The 16562-nt window shown below is 32.3% G+C and overlaps 1 protein-coding gene across 1 annotated transcript in view; it reads right to left on the reverse strand.

Annotated features, from left to right (window-relative positions):
* The window catches only part of ADCY2 (adenylate cyclase 2), a 1612539-nt gene that overhangs the window by 331463 nt on the left and 1264514 nt on the right, over positions 1–16562 (reverse strand). Inside the window, exons 14-15 of the mRNA XM_053715803.1 lie at positions 13609–13706; positions 8463–8547 (exon numbers count right to left, since the gene is read on the reverse strand). Of these exons, the coding sequence (XP_053571778.1) occupies positions 8463–8547; positions 13609–13706 (183 nt within the window). The remainder of the gene's footprint in view (positions 1–8462; positions 8548–13608; positions 13707–16562) is intronic.

The raw sequence follows: 16562 nt of genomic DNA on the forward strand, positions 1-16562 counted from the left end.
GCAATCACCCAAATGCTGTGTCCTGAGCTGGAAACCTTTTAAGGTTCAATATATGATGTTTTAGTCCCTGGACAAAACAGAGAGAGTTCTTCACAAGCCATGCGATCAACAGTTCTTAATCCACATGGTAGAAAACTAAAGCAGCAGTCAATCCTCACTAACCAAGTCATGGAGGAAGTCGACACAGCAAAAGAACTGCTGTGACTTCCCAAGTGCATTTATTTATTTATTCATTCATTTATTTTCATTTTTAAGCAAAAATAAAACATTCAATTTATATCCATCTCATGTTCCCTTCAATGCACAGACAATCTATATATATATATATATATATATATATATATATATATATATATATATATATATATATATATATATATATATATATATATATAATTAAAACAATTCCATGTATAATGTAGATTTCAAATACTTTTCAACAGATGTACAAAGCTCCAAAATAATTGTTAAATGAACAAGGCACATTTTCAGTCATGCATTGAAAAGAGGACTTTATTTACAATGCATGTTAAACACTACAGAAGACTGGCTAGGCCTCTACTGACTCATTAATACGATCCACTAAACTTGGTCATTAAAACAAACCAGGTAAAAATATGCCAACCCCAGCTGCTCTAAAATTAATATTCTAAATAAAGAGAGAAAGAAGCACCATATAAAGCATTCACTATAGATAGAAAAAGTCGCAACTTAGATTTCCTTAAAAATTAATTTTTATTGAATAAACATATAAAATAATCCGTAATACATGGACCTTATATATACAAGACATACATATACAGGTGAAACTCGAAAAATTAGAATATCGTGCAAAAGTTCATTTATTACACTAATGCAGCTTTAAAGGTGAAACTAATATATGAGATAGATTCATTACATGCAAAGCAAGATATTTGAAGCCATGATTTGTCATAATTATGATGATTATGGCTTACAGCTCACGAAAAACCCCAAATCCACAATCTCAGAAAATTAGAATACAGTATTGTGAAAAGGTGCAATATTCTACACTCAAAGTGTCCCACTCTAATCAGCTAATTAAGCCATAACACCTGCAAAGGGTCCTTGAGCCTTTAAATGGTCTCTCAGTTTGGTTCAGTAGGAATCAAAATCATGGGAAAGACTGCTGAGCTGATAGTTGTGCAGAAAACCATCACTGACACCCTCCATAAGGAGGGAAAGCCTCAAAAGGTAATTGCAAAGAAGTTGGATGTTCCCAAAGTGCTGTACCAAAGCACATTAATAGAAAGTTATGTGGAAGGGAAAAGTGTGGAAAAAAAGGTGTACAAGCAGCAGGGATGACCGCAGCCTGGAGAGGATTGTCAGGAAAAGGCCATTCAAAAGTGTTGGGGACTTTCACAAGAGCCACCACACACAGATGGATCCTGGACATGGACTTAAAATGTCGTATTCCTCTTGTCAAGCCACTCCTGAACACCAAACAACGTCAGAAGCGTCTTACCTGGGCTAAAGAAAAACAGACCTGGTCTGTTGCTCAGTGGTCCAAAGTCCTCTTTTCTGATGAGAGCAAATTTTGCATCTGATTTGGAAACCAAGGACCCAGAGTATGGAGAAAGAATGGAGAGGAACACACTGCAAGATGCTTGAAGTCCAGTGTGAAGTTTCCACAGTCTGTGTTGATTTGGGGAGCCATGTCATGTGCTGGTGTTGGTCCACTGTGCTTCATTAAGTCCAGGGTCAATGCAGCCGTCTATCAGGAGATTTTGGAGCACTTCATGCTTCCTTCCACAGACGAGCTATATGGGGATGCTGACTTCATTTTCCAGCAGGACTTGGCACCTGCCCACACTGCCAAAAGCACCAAAACCTGGTTCAATGACCATGGGATTACTGTGCTTGATTGGCCAGCAAACTCCCCTGACCTGAACCCCATAGAGAATGATGACAGACATGAGACTGAACAATGCAGAAGAGCTGAAGGTCGCTATTGAAGCATCCTAGTCCATAACACCTCAGCAGTGCCACAGGCTGATAGCTTCCATGCCATGCCGAATTGAGGCAGTAATTGCTGCAAAAGGGGCCCAAACCAAGTACTGAGTACATACAGTATGAATGCTTATACTTTTCAGAGGTCCGATATTGTTCTACAGGTATGTACAATCCTTGTTTTATTGATTGCATGTAATATTCTAATTTTCTGAGATTGTGGATTTGGGGTTTTCATGAGCTGTAAGCCATAATCATCACAATTATGACAAATCACGGCTTGAACTATCTTGCTTTGCATGTAATGAGTCTATCTCATATATTAGTTTTCACCTTTTAAGTTGCATTAGTGAAATAAATGATCTTTTGCACGATATTCTAAATTTTTTGAGCCATACATAGTAACAGGGTTGCGATCTACCTGTTATTATTTTAATAAACATTAAAAATTATAATAGAAAATATTTCATTCCTTAATTACAAAATTTTAGAACCTCCTTCTATGAAACTTAGACACATGATGACACTGTACAGCCAAATTACGGAGTTCTATACTGATTTAAATAGCTACAATAGGGCACTGTCTTTATTTGGATTTTATTCTAGGTTTTATTATTTCATTCAGGCAAAATATCCAATAATGCCAAATATCAATGATAACTTTTTACAATGAAATGCCATTATTTGCATATTATTTTAATTAAAAGGGAAAATGTAAATCACTTTAATACATCAATACTATGGGATGCTAAATCTTATGTTCTCATACTTCTCTGTGCAATTGATATAACATAAGAAATAAAAAATATAATTTACATGAGTATTTTTCTTCAGGCTGAAAAATAACTCCCGCATGACAGAACTAATATACTGCACTCATAAAATGTCATTGAATGAAATCTGTTTTGGCTATATACACACTATATATAATCTCAAAGGTCACACTTATTTATTCCAGGCAAGTATATGCAACATTTTATCATTGTTCTCATATGTGAAAATAAATATCTAGTAATCCAAATGTGTGAAGGCTTGTCTGCCAGCTTTGACAACAAATTGGTTCTTTAATTGATGGTATATAGAGGTGTTTTTAAACTAGATCAATGAGGCTTAAAGGAGAGATATTACCAGTTAATAACAAGAAAGAAAAATCAATGCTGTAAAAGAGGTTTTAACTAGAAATAACACTGAATGGAATTATAAATGGCAACAAAAAAGAAAACACTAAGTAAAAAGTCTTACCTTTAGATGACCTTAAAAAGCATTGAAGTAGATTAAATGAAGACAACATAACAAATACGTGAACCATTTGGTGTACTGTAGAAAACTAAAGTTTGGGACAACATAGAAATTAATTAAGGCAACATAGAAATTGATTAATTAATGATAGAATCAGGATGTTCACTAAAGGGGTAAAATAACCAATGAATTAAAATGCAGGGATATCTTAAGGGAAAAAATACATAATATATTGTTATATTTGTTAATTTGTGGACATCTTAAAATTGAATAATTGATGTTTCCTACATATAAATGACCAAATGAAGAAAATGTTCCAAGGGTATTACATTTTCATGATATTACTAAAAGATCAAAGTGTTACCAGAAACATCCCCTAGTGTTGGTACTTAATGGATATCATATTCTTATTTTTTGTTTACTTTTTATATTATTATGGTATATTGTTTTCTTTTCCTTACATCATAGTATAAGAAGATTGCAATAAAGTTATCACAACATTTTTTCTCAAAGGTGGAACTTATGGACCACCCCACCAACAAAACGTCCAAGCTCATTAAAGCTTGGCCAACAAAAACACTGGGGAGCTTCAAAGAAGTAGACCCTCATAAGTAAATCCTGTAATTGCCACTGAATTGGGGTAAAACAACAGACATGGTGACCATGGTGAGGTTGGCCATGGGGGGTGTTGTCATGGCGAGGCCATGTTTAAAATTTATTAAGCCTCATTTCACAGATTTTCCACAGATTCGTTAGTGAGTGTTCCTGGCACTAACATCTACAGTTGCATTAAAGGAACACAAAACCCAAATATTCAGATAGAGAATACAATTTTAATCAACTTTCCAATTTACTTCTATTATCAAATTTGCTTAATTATCTTGGTATCATTTGTTGAAGAAGCAGCAATGCACTACTGGGAGCTAGCTAAATGCGTTGGGTGAGCCAATAACATGTGCAGCCACAAAAATCTGCTTCTGAGTCTACCTAGGTACACTTTTCAATAAAAGATTTCAAGAATACAAAACAAATTAGATAATTGTTTAAAATTACATGATCTATATGAATTATGAAGAAAAAAACTTGGGTTTTATGTCCCTTTAAGTACCAAATACATTACATCTAACACATGAAAGGAGAATTTCCAACTATTGCTAACTGGTTAAAGCAATTACAACCACAACAATTCTTTACAAACATGCCTGAAACATAGTAAATGTAATTTTGAATGCATCCCTAGAGTGCACAAATTATTACAAAATTACTGTTTTACATTGTTTTAAATCATTAATTTAAAATACATATTTTTTTAAGTGCTTAATTGAAGATATATATATATATATATATATATATATATATATATATATATATATATATATATATATATATATACACACACACACACACACACATTTCCTAGTTTGGGAGCATGGCTTCATAGCTGATTACAGATTTAGTTCGTCTTGAAGAAGGCTCATATGAGAGCCAAAACGTTGACTCTAATTTTCTACGTATGACATGTTTTGTTTTGTCATAATAAATATATTCATCATCTTTACAAAAAATCCTGAGAGTGCCCTTCTTTACATATATATATATATATATATTTATATATATATATATATATATATTTATATATATATATATAGATCCATAAATATTTGGGCATTTATAAAGTTATAGATATTTTAGTTAGTCAGCTATGTATTTTGATATTATTATACACTGTTTGTGTGAGAGCCTCTTATTGTGATATTTATTTTGTTGTTGAATAGCTCATTTACAAATCCTAATCTCTTTTTTACAAAAGAAATTGCTTATTTTTCAAGTGCATTTTTTTTTTAAAAAAAGGATATGCTTCTTAGCACTGTAAAAAAATAAAATAATAATTGAAGATGTGAGTTTGGAAAAGACTTAATTTTCAAAAAAATTTTTAGTCCTCTGCCTCAACGTCAAAAACAATTTTTTTCCCTACTTTGTAAATATAGGTAGGTAAATAGACGGGATGAAACTCAATGCAAAAATAACATTCATAAATAACTGATAAATAGAAAACTTGCTGCATTTGCAGGAAGAAACCCATAGTAGTAATAATTACATTAAAAATGATTACCTAATATTGTACTGTATGTATTGCAAAAAGTAGGTCATCTTAAATGTACATTATATTCAACTTTTAGTTTCAATGGTTTCATCTTGGTTTTAAAACAAACACTGAAGATATTAAAATATATCACATAGATTCAAAAGTGCTGGTTTGAGGTAACTTGATGAATTCATTTACAAATAGAATGTAATTACTACTTTTATGGCAAAAAATGCAAAGCTAATTGTCTCAACTTTCTATGTAATTTTACAATCAGTTTCTCACTAAATTTTAAATCCTTATTAATAAATATACCACATATTATAAAAAAGAAAACTGATTTTTCTTTTTTTACTTTTTTAGATTTGTTGTGTTAGCAAAGTTTTAATGACCATCCATATTTTTTTTTTTTTTGGTCTCTTTATTAAGATTCAAACAGAAAATACACAAAATGTGTACAGAAAATATAAAAATACACAATTTGAAGAACAAAATGGCTTCTTCAGGCAAAAGTATTAAGTGTGACCTCCCTTGGAACTAATACAGTCCATACAAAAGAGAACGAGCAGCAGCATAAAGTAAAACTTAGCATTTATTCCAAAAGAAATAATAAAATTAAGACTGTCAAACAAATGCACAGGATCCTCTGGCTGGCTGGCTTACGCGTTTTGGCATAGAGCTATAGTCATAGCTTGGAACTAAGCACATCTTGAACTATCTTGAGGAGACTATCCTTAAGTTTTCTGAATTAATCTTCTGGTATATTATAACAGGCTTCTTTCAGCACTTCCCAGAGTTCTTTAGATTTAGGTTGTCTTTTATTTCTTTCTCTGCCCAGGTGATCCCATACTGCCTCTATAATATTCAGGTCTAGACTCTGTAGAGGCCAGTCCATGACTGTCATTTTTTTATCAGCTGTTTTTCTCTCCAAATATGATTTCACTGCATTAGCAGTGTGCTTGGGATCATTATTATGCTGAAAAATAAAACCATTCCCAATCAGGCGCTTTCTAGAAGGAATGGCATGATGAATTAAAACCTGTCTGTACTTTCAGCATTCATAATCCCATCAATTCGGACAATATCACCAACACCACTGGCAGAAATGCAGCCCCAAACCAGGACAGACCCTCCACCATGTTTAAATGAAGGCCGCAAGCACTAATTCCTCCATCTCTCTCTAACACTTCTCACATATTGTCGGCAATTTGACCAAAACATTTTAAACTTGAATTTGTCACTTCATAATACTCTTTTCTACTGATCTTCATTCCAATCTTTGTGAGCTTTAGGATATATTAGCCTTATCATCCTGTTCCCCTTCCGAAAAAGTGGTTTCTTGGCTGCTACCCTTTTAAAAAGACCATTCCTAATCAATCTTCTTGGGACTGTCGAAGGGTCAACTTGGCATCTCGATGAAGCTGCCAGATGCTGAGCCAGGTCCTTGCTGGACTTCTGGTCTCTCAAAGAAGAAACTCTGAGTAACTTCTCATCAGATTTGGAAAGTTTTCTTGGCCTTCCAGTCCTTTTTTTGTCCTTGACCTCTCCTTATTCTGCAAACTTCTTTATAAAAGCTTGAATAACACATCTTGCATATCCAGTTTATTTGCTGATTTCCCTTTGAGAGTGGCCTTGCTGATGTAAAAGTATAATTTTATGTCTGTCAAATTCTGTGATTTTTGGTATTTTGAATGCAATTATGTGATTGAAAGTTCATCTTATTAGAAAGCTTCCAATGAATTAAACTCATACTACATGTGTATGTAATTCTCAAGCATGTCTTGCACAAACCTGGTGTAATAGACCTTTTTCAAAGCAGTCATTTTGACATGAAATAGCAGGACAAATACAGGTGTTAGCAATGACATTAATTAGGGTTCAACTCCATTTAGGTTTACAAGATCAGGTTCCTGCTATTCCTCAAGTGTTAGGAGAAGTCACACTAAATACTTGCCACTTTAGCCTATAGAAATTGTTTTTGATTGATTTCTGATTTTTAATACTGCATACAAATATCCTGCATTTTCTGATTGTATTCTAATTAAGAGACTGAGAAATAATTATATATGGTCATTATACCATTGCTAAAACAACAAATCTAATGGTGGCCTAAGACTTTTGCACAGTACTGTATTATATATTTATATATATAAATATATATTTCTATATTTCATTAAAGGGACACTGTACCCAAAATTTTTCTTTTGTAATTCAGAAAGAGCATGCAATTTTAAGCAACTTTCTAATTTACTCCTACTATCAATTTTTCTTCGTTCTCTTGCTATCATTATTTGAAAAAGAAGGCATCTAAGCTTTTTTTTTGGTTTCAGTACTCTGGATAGCACTTTTTTATTGGTGGATGAATTTATCCACCAATCAGCAAGGACAACCCAGGTTGTTCACCAAAAATGGGCCGGCATCTAAACTTACATTCTTGCATTTCAAATAAAGATACCAAGAGAATGAAGAAAATTTGATAATAGGAGTAAATTAGAAAGTTGCTTAAAATTTCATGCTCAATCTGAATCACAAAAGAATTTTTTTGGGTACAGTGTCCCTTTAAGTTTCATTGTTATAATAAAATACTTAATACATGTATAATAATAACAAAAGATAATTTACTTATGCAATATTTATCATTTTAAAAGGATTTAAAATTGTATTTCTTTTTTTTTTACTTAATTTTTGCAGGGTCCATTACTTCCTGTCAGTTCCTCACAAGAGGCTGTGGTCTCTACAGGAAGAGTAGGAGATTCCCCTATCTATGCGTATGGTAGGAAACATGTGCAATAGCTCCAGCCAGTTTCTTGCCCATGCTGACTAGAGGAGTTTTGTTAAATAGTAGTAGTAGGTGGCCCCCCCCCAGTATATATGGTTCATAGAGAAACCTCTATTTAGCTCAATTTTAAAAAGTGTTTCTCAGTAATATTAATAATTAAATATAAAAAATATCCCAAATTATAATTTTCTTCCTATGACACATTTATTATAAACTGCTGTTTGACCTAAACATTAAAATAATTGTTTTTAAGAAAATTAAAAAATGTACTTGTTATTTAAATGTATAAAATATTTAAAAATACAAATGTTTCAGAAAACTGATGTTATAGCAAATTTAGCTGTGTACAAAAATAAAGTTTATTAATTATTAACTTTGATCAATACATACCAAGAGCTGTCCCGCAAAACATATAAAGAGGATGAATGAAAGCAACAGAAATGCAGCCCCAAAGGATATTCCAAGTATGGACGTTCTATAAAATAAATGCAGTGAAGAATTATAACGTGCAAAGGTCTGTAGCATATTTCCACCTTTACTTCAAAGAATGTAATGCACAAGTTGTTATTATATATTTTATTCTATAATATAATCAAATATACACATTACACAAATGTTCAACTCTGTAACACATTCACCTGAATAAGTTAATAAATAAAGTGGTATATAGCGGGAACAAAATGAAAATAGAACATAATTATATTTCCAATGTGCTATTTGTTTGGTTTAATGCGTCTGAAACAGGCTAACAGTCAGACAACTGAATCATACAGTACGCGGAGCAGAAACAATATAACTCTGTGACTTGTTTTTTGTAGTTGAAAAACCTAAATTACAAAGCTGCAAAAACATTACAATGATTAATCATAAGGTTAAAGTGGAGCTTTCAACAAATGAAGTTGTGTTCTTATGGAACACAATTTTAACTTTCTATATACCAGTTCAAAGGATTGATATTTCAAAGAGTATTTAATTTAGCAAAAAAATAATAATAAATACACTGATATTTAATATGCCTCTGAGCTAACAGGGTTTAATGATCATAATATTGACTTTATTGTATATTACTCGTAACTATAAATTATTAACATAAATGTAATATTTTGATATAACTAATATGCCTAATAATGTAGAACAGTGACAGTAGTAGTAATAGAGTAACACACACAAACAGATGTGTGTGTATATATATATATATATATATATATATATATATATATATATATATATATATATATATATATATAAAAAGAAGCATGGGGAGAAACTGCACACACCATCAAATCACCATCCTGCTAGACAAAGTGTACAGTCAATCTCAAGAAACTTTACGTTCAGCAAACTGCATCTCAAGGTTCCCAAAGCAGGCAATTCAAACAGGGAATTTGTAACCAAACAGCTTTTATTACATAGACAGGTGGCCTGGTCCAAACGTTTCGGCTCCCACTGGAACCTTTTTCAATGGAGGCCGTGCCTGCTTTGGGAACCTTGAGATGCAGTTTGCTGAGCGTGAGGTTTCTTGAGATTGACTTTATATATATATATATATATATATATAGATAGATAGATAGATAGATAGATAGATAGCTAGAAACATCCCCAGCTCTGAAAAAGTTGTCAGAATATGGAAAATGCAAAAAAAAACTAGCAAAAAGTGTAATTTGAAAATTTAATTCACCTTGTACTATATTGAAAACATATTGTTAACACTTTATTGGATGTTTTATTTTGTAAATTTAATGTATTTTTGAAAATATATACTCATTTCAAATCTTATGACTGCAACACCCTCCAAAAAAGTTGGGACAGTCGACTGTTTACCACTATGTAACATCACCTTTTCTTTTAATAACACTTATTAAGCGTTTGGGCACTGAAGACACCAGTTGGTTAAGTTTAGCAAGCAGAATTTTCCCTCATTCATCCATTATGCATGTGTTTAGCTGCGCAACTGTACGGGGCCTTTGTTTGCCTTACTTTGCGCTTCTCATAATCAGAGACAGGTCAGGACTGCAGACAGGCCATGCTGGCACCAGCACTCTCTGCTTACGCAACCATGCATTTTTAATCTGGGCAGAATGTGGTTTGGCGTTGCAGTGATGTCCCTGGAAAAGACAACGTCTTGATGGCAGCATATGTTGCTTCAAAATGTATACGTATCTTTCAGTATTAATGGTGCCCTCACAGATGTGCAAGTTACCCATGCCATGGGAACTGACACACCCCCATACCATCACAAAAGCTGTTTTTGTACCTGGAGCTGATAACAGCTTGGATGGTCCTTTTCCCTTTGGCCCGGAGAACACAATGGCTGTTTTTCCCCAAAACTATTTGAAATGTGGACTCGTCGGACCACAAAACACAATTCCACTGAGCTACAGTCCATCTCAGATTAGATCGAGCCCAAAGAAGTTGTTGGCGCTTCTGGAAAGTGTTGATGTTTGGCTTCTGCTTTGCATAGTAAACTCTTAACTTGAATCTGTAGATACAGCTGCGAATGGGGTTGACTGACAAAGGTTTACCAAATTATTTCCAAGCCCATGTCAGGATATCCATTACAGACTCATAACTTTTTTGAGACAGTGACATCTGAGGGATCGGAGATTACGCACATTCAGAAATGGTTTCGGCCTTGCCCTTTACGCACCGAGATTTGACCGGATTTCTTAAATCTTTTTATTATATTGTGCACTGTAGAAGGTGAAATGCCCAAAATCCTATTGATTTTTTTTTGGGGAATGTTGTTCTCAAAATGTTGGATTAATCACTGATGCCTCTGTTAGCAGATTGGTGAGCCTTGAGCCATCCTTGCTCTTGAAGAACTAGGCCTTTTTTGGAGGCTCCTTATATACTATGATTACACGATTGTTTCAGCTGTTTCACATCACCTTCTTAATTTTAACTTGTCGCATCGCTATTACACCTGTCCCATTTTTTGGAGTGTGTTGCAGTCAGATTTGAAATGAGTGTATATTTTAAAAAAATACACTAATTTCACAAAGTAAAACACCAAATAATGTGGTAATTATGTGTTTTCAACATAGTACAGGGTGAATATATATATATATATATATATATATATATATATATATATTACATGTGTTAATACAGCATATATATGCAACCTGAAGGTAGTTTTAGATCATTTTTAATACTTTTGTATACATAGAGCCATGGTATAGTACTGTAATTAGAAAATATATAGTTGTAGTTTTAAATAAATATAAGCTAGTATATACATTTTAAAACATAAAAATAAAAATGCAAACTGAGAAGATTGTGACTTACTGGTTGGGGGCAAAGGTAGTTTATAGTAATATAAAACAAAAAAATAGTAATTAAAAAGTCTGGATTTCGGAAAAATTCTGGGTTTTCTAATTCTAGATTTGGAGATATAACATTTTGGGTTAATTGATAGTTTTTTGTACTATGGTGGTTAAAGATTTTACTTATGAAACTTCATTTAACTTCTGTGAATTAATTTATTAAAAAAAATTGTAATGACTGCAGTCTTTTGTCAATATGTTTATGCAATTGATATGTCCAGTAATGCAGGTTTATGCTTACTAATGCCAATTTAGCATTATAATAATATTAGTGCTGAGGAACATCAAAATCAATGCATACATTTTTTTAAAATAGGCTAACTGTTTCTCTTGTTAAAAAAAGAGCTTTGCATGATATTTATGTTTTTCATTTTGGAGTGGGTCAGAGTGATTTTGTACAAGAAAGCTCATTGTGTAATGCACAATCTGTCATTATTACATTTGTGTTTATGTGATTGTGTTTCTTGGAAGTAAATGAATATAATTGAATAGATTTATAATGCATTCAACTAACACAGAGTAGTCACAGAGTTACATAGATAGATAGATAGATGATAAATAGTTTAACGTTTAAGTTAATGCTGACTGAAAATAACACTATGAATAGATTAGCTAAACTGTGGCTTTAGTGAGAGAAACTGGTTTTCACAACTTGATCATACATACAAAATTTCTCACTAAAAACAAATAAACTAAACTGCATATAACTGTCACTAAAATAAAACTTCAAAAGTTTTTATTTTCTTCCTCAAACACTAATTCGTAAGCACTAAATCTAAAAGTAAAAAAAACAAGAAAAAAACTATTTTCACCCCATTACCTAAATTGACGTGTATATATATATATATATATATATATATATATATATATATATATATATATATATATATATATATATAGTGGGAGGGATCCAACAGTGATATCTATGATTACGGCCGCAATGGCTGAAACATGTTAGGCTGTGTTCTATTTTTTACTCTGGAGGCTCTGCCATCTATGCTTTTAATTGAAAAATAAAGCATTTTTGTTTTTTACCTACTTGGGATGCCTGGATTTCTTCTTTGTTATATATATATAGTGGGAGGGTTCCAACAGTGCATATGAAAATAAAAGGGAGAGGGAGGGATGGAATGGGGGGGTGGGGGTTCCCATATATAAGGATCATCAGGAGTGGGAGGTGGAAGGACAACTAGACTACAGAAAACATTTAAAATATATATATATAAAACTGAAAATATATATATGTATGTTAGGTACTGGCAGACAGCTGCCAGTACCAAAGACGGTTGCCATTGTTAACAGGGAGAGAGCTGTTTGGAAGGGATCAGGGATGTGGGAGGGTTGAGGAGGATCGTTACACTGCAAGAGAAAAAATTATAATAACAATAATAAAAAGCCATAAAATGCATACTGGCAGACTGTCTGCCAGTACCTAAGATGGTGGAGATGAGTGTGGGGGGGGGCAGGGACAGCTCTTTGGAAGAGATCATGGGGTGGGAAGTATAAGGTGGGAGGGTAATCTCTAAACTACATCTAAAATTAACCTTATAAGCTACATGATTAACCCCTTCGATGCTGAGAAAAATAGAAGTGTGTTGCGCAGCTACAATAAGCGACATTCAAAATACCAAACATCAATGGCAAAACCATGTATGTCTGCAATTTCTGAGCAAAGGGGATCCCTGAGAAGCGTTTACAATAATTTGTGTCATGATTGCACAACCGATATGTCAATAATTTCAGTGAGAAACCCAAAGTTTATGAAAAAGTTAAAGATATTTTTTTTTATATGAACGCATTTGGAGGTGAGATGGTGGCATGAAATATAACAAAATGGGCCTAGATAAATACCTAGGGATGTTTATATAGTTTTGATAGGTAAATAAAAAAACAAGGTTTTATTTTTGTTTAATGGAGTGATAGCTAAAATGCTAAATATTCTCTGGTATTTTGGGCAATTTCCCAGTAGCAGAGCGGTTAATGTACTTTTTAGTGCTCTGAAATATTTGTCATGTCCATGTTTCTTTAAAGGGATAAAAATGTCAAAAATAAAATGTGTAAGGTTGCATTAAAATCTGAAATAGAAGCATTTTTGCATTATACTTACCTTAGCAAAAATGCTTCTAGTAAAAGCTATCACTGTTATTCTGTTTTTTTACATAACCTTAAACATACAAAATTCAGGTCAATGTAAACTAAAATATACTTACTTTGGTAAGACCAGAATTTGAACAATAAAAATGCAGAAGAATATAAGACACGCACATGTCACATAGTACTTGAAGGCTGGAAGTGTAGTTGCCCTGTACTGAAGAATAAATAATAAAAAATGACTATTTTAAAGCCCATTCAATTTCAATGTCTGTAAGCATTACATTTACATTTAGAATACAATTCTCGTTTTATTTCAAAAAGGCAATATAACATTTACAGTACTAGATGTCCTCTCCGAAGAATCCAGTATTTTATTGTTCTTTGAGGAAAGGATTCCTTTATTTGTATTTGTAATAATACACTCTTTCTGAGCTCTTTCATTTCAAGTTATTTTACAATAGTTGCAAGAAATTTAGTAAAGCCAATGAAAACGATATTTGACATGTAAATCAGTTAACAAATTGTGAAGTTTTTTTTTTAACTGAATATTCTAACATAATTTGGATTGGGTATTATTGCATCTTTTTTTTTCAATACTATTTTTGTACATATTTTTACATGATAAATATTATTTTTTGTGCACATTACGGTCTAACCAATGAAAAGTCTATGGTGATTTTTTTAGAAAAAAAATATTTATATAAAATTTTCTAAAGGATTTTGATTGACCCCATTATTTCTTTTGTATAATTTTATTTTAGAGAACATTTGGAATGCACACACTTCTACTCCCCCATTATTTCTTTTGTATAATTTTATTTTAGAGAACATTTGGAATGCACACACTTCTACTCCCCCATTATTTCTTTTGTATAATTTTATTTTAGAGAACATTTGGAATGCACACACTTCTACTCCCCCATTATTTATTTTGTATAATTTTATTTTAGAGAACATTTGGAATGCACACACTTCTACTCCTTAGTTTTATTTCTTTAGTATTTCACCTTCAGCATGTGGAAGTTTGTATGAAGCACATATTGTTTGTTTCAGTCTTTTTTTAAAGATATTTATATTGAATTTTTATTTCATTAGCTAGAATAAAATGCAGATAAATTATATGGACCCAGAAACACTACAAGCTATAGGTGTATTTCTTTATCATTTTCTCTATAACTGTATGTTTTGTGAAACAGATATATATTGTGAATTTTACATATGTTGTTATTCATTAACTACTATTAACTACCATTATTTCTTTTGTATAATTTTATTTTAGAGAACATTTGGAATGCACACACTTCTACTCCCCCATTATTTCTTTTGTATAATTTTATTTTAGAGAACATTTGGAATGCACACACTTCTACTCCCCCATTATTTATTTTGTATAATTTTATTTTAGAGAACATTTGGAATGCACACACTTCTACTCCTTAGTTTTATTTCTTTAGTATTTCACCTTCAGCATGTGGAAGTTTGTATGAAGCACATATTGTTTGTTTCAGTCTTTTTTTAAAGATATTTATATTGAGTTTTTATTTCATTAGCTAGAATAAAATGCAGATAAATTATATGGACCCAGAAACACTACAAGCTATAGGTGTATTTCTTTATCATTTTCTCTATAACTGTATGTTTTGTGAAACAGATATATATTGTGAATTTTACATATGTTGTTTTTCATTAACTACTATTAATTGAATTCCAACTTCTTAGTCCTCTTTTATACAATTGTATTTTCATGGTTATTTTTTGCCTGATGAAACAGCATTATGCTATATCTTCAATATCTTTGGCTGCACAATTTAATCTTGGGGTTCCTTGAGGACTAATAGTTTTAGAGTATCTTATTGTCTATATAAACTCAAGAACATTAGCTACAACATAAGAAAAAAGTTATTCCAGTGGACTTTTGGACTTTTATCAAAATAACATAAAGTAAATTGATATATACACTGTCATGTATTGTCTTGTATCAAGGATAGTCCATGTTAGAGGTGAATTCTCAAATAATAATGTGGTACAGAGAAAAAGAAGACTTTTCAGTATCAGTGTAGCTGGGTCACTGTGATTCCCCAGCCTGCCTCAATCAGCACATAGGTGCTGCTCTCCTTGTGAGTATATCACTTACATATGTATTGTACCATTTATATTGAATTATTACACTAGGAGGTGGTCTTTCTGGTTCTTTTACACAGACAGCCTTTTGGGATACAGTGGATCTCATCATCCTGCAATTGGATCAGTGTAGCTAGGTCACTGTGATTCCCCAGTCTGCCCATTCAGTACATAGGTGCTGCTTTTTTTGTGAGTATTTAATTTGCATATATATCATCCGTATATTTTTTTGTTGCAATACTGCACTAGGAGGCGCCCTCTTTTTTGTGATTTATTTTCACAGATTGTTGGTTCTTCGTTTTTTTGGCGCAAGAGGAGCAGCCCTGCGATTTTGAGAATTTCACCATCATATCTACTGGACATTTTAAACAGGATTCCATAGAAATTTTATGGACTTTTATGAACATTATCTATGTCAACATTTCATGGTCAAAGATACAGTTATTTAGTACTAAGAAGTTATATGTACATATACCATCTTTCACTTGTTATATATAATTTGTGTTGATTGGTTCATGGTTATCTGTAATTAGCGCCCCCTATAGTTTGATACTTGGGTATCATTAACTGATTGTTGTTATCTTCTTACTAGAACACTGCAATTTGTATGTAGGTGAGTTTATATACCATAACTATAGAGTGCTTGTATTACATTTTCAATGTTGTTGTCATTGACATTGTCCTTGTTCTCAAGAGTTGCTCTGAAGTAACCTCCTTAATGCAATTCATGGATAATTTCTATGTCCCCAACAAGGCCAAATTTGCTCATGAATCTGTAATTTAAATTGGATATTTGGATGCCCAAAGCTTCCACAATAAAATTGAGGACTAAAAATGTCCCTTTTAGGCAGATCCAACAAATTTGAAGGAAACAGCCAATGTAACATCTGAGAAACATGTTTCTGATTATAAATAAATATTGTTTTGCATTTTACAACTTGCACTATGC

This window comes from Bombina bombina, chromosome 5, assembly GCF_027579735.1.
Source record: "Bombina bombina isolate aBomBom1 chromosome 5, aBomBom1.pri, whole genome shotgun sequence".
Classification (NCBI taxonomy): domain Eukaryota; kingdom Metazoa; phylum Chordata; class Amphibia; order Anura; family Bombinatoridae; genus Bombina; species Bombina bombina.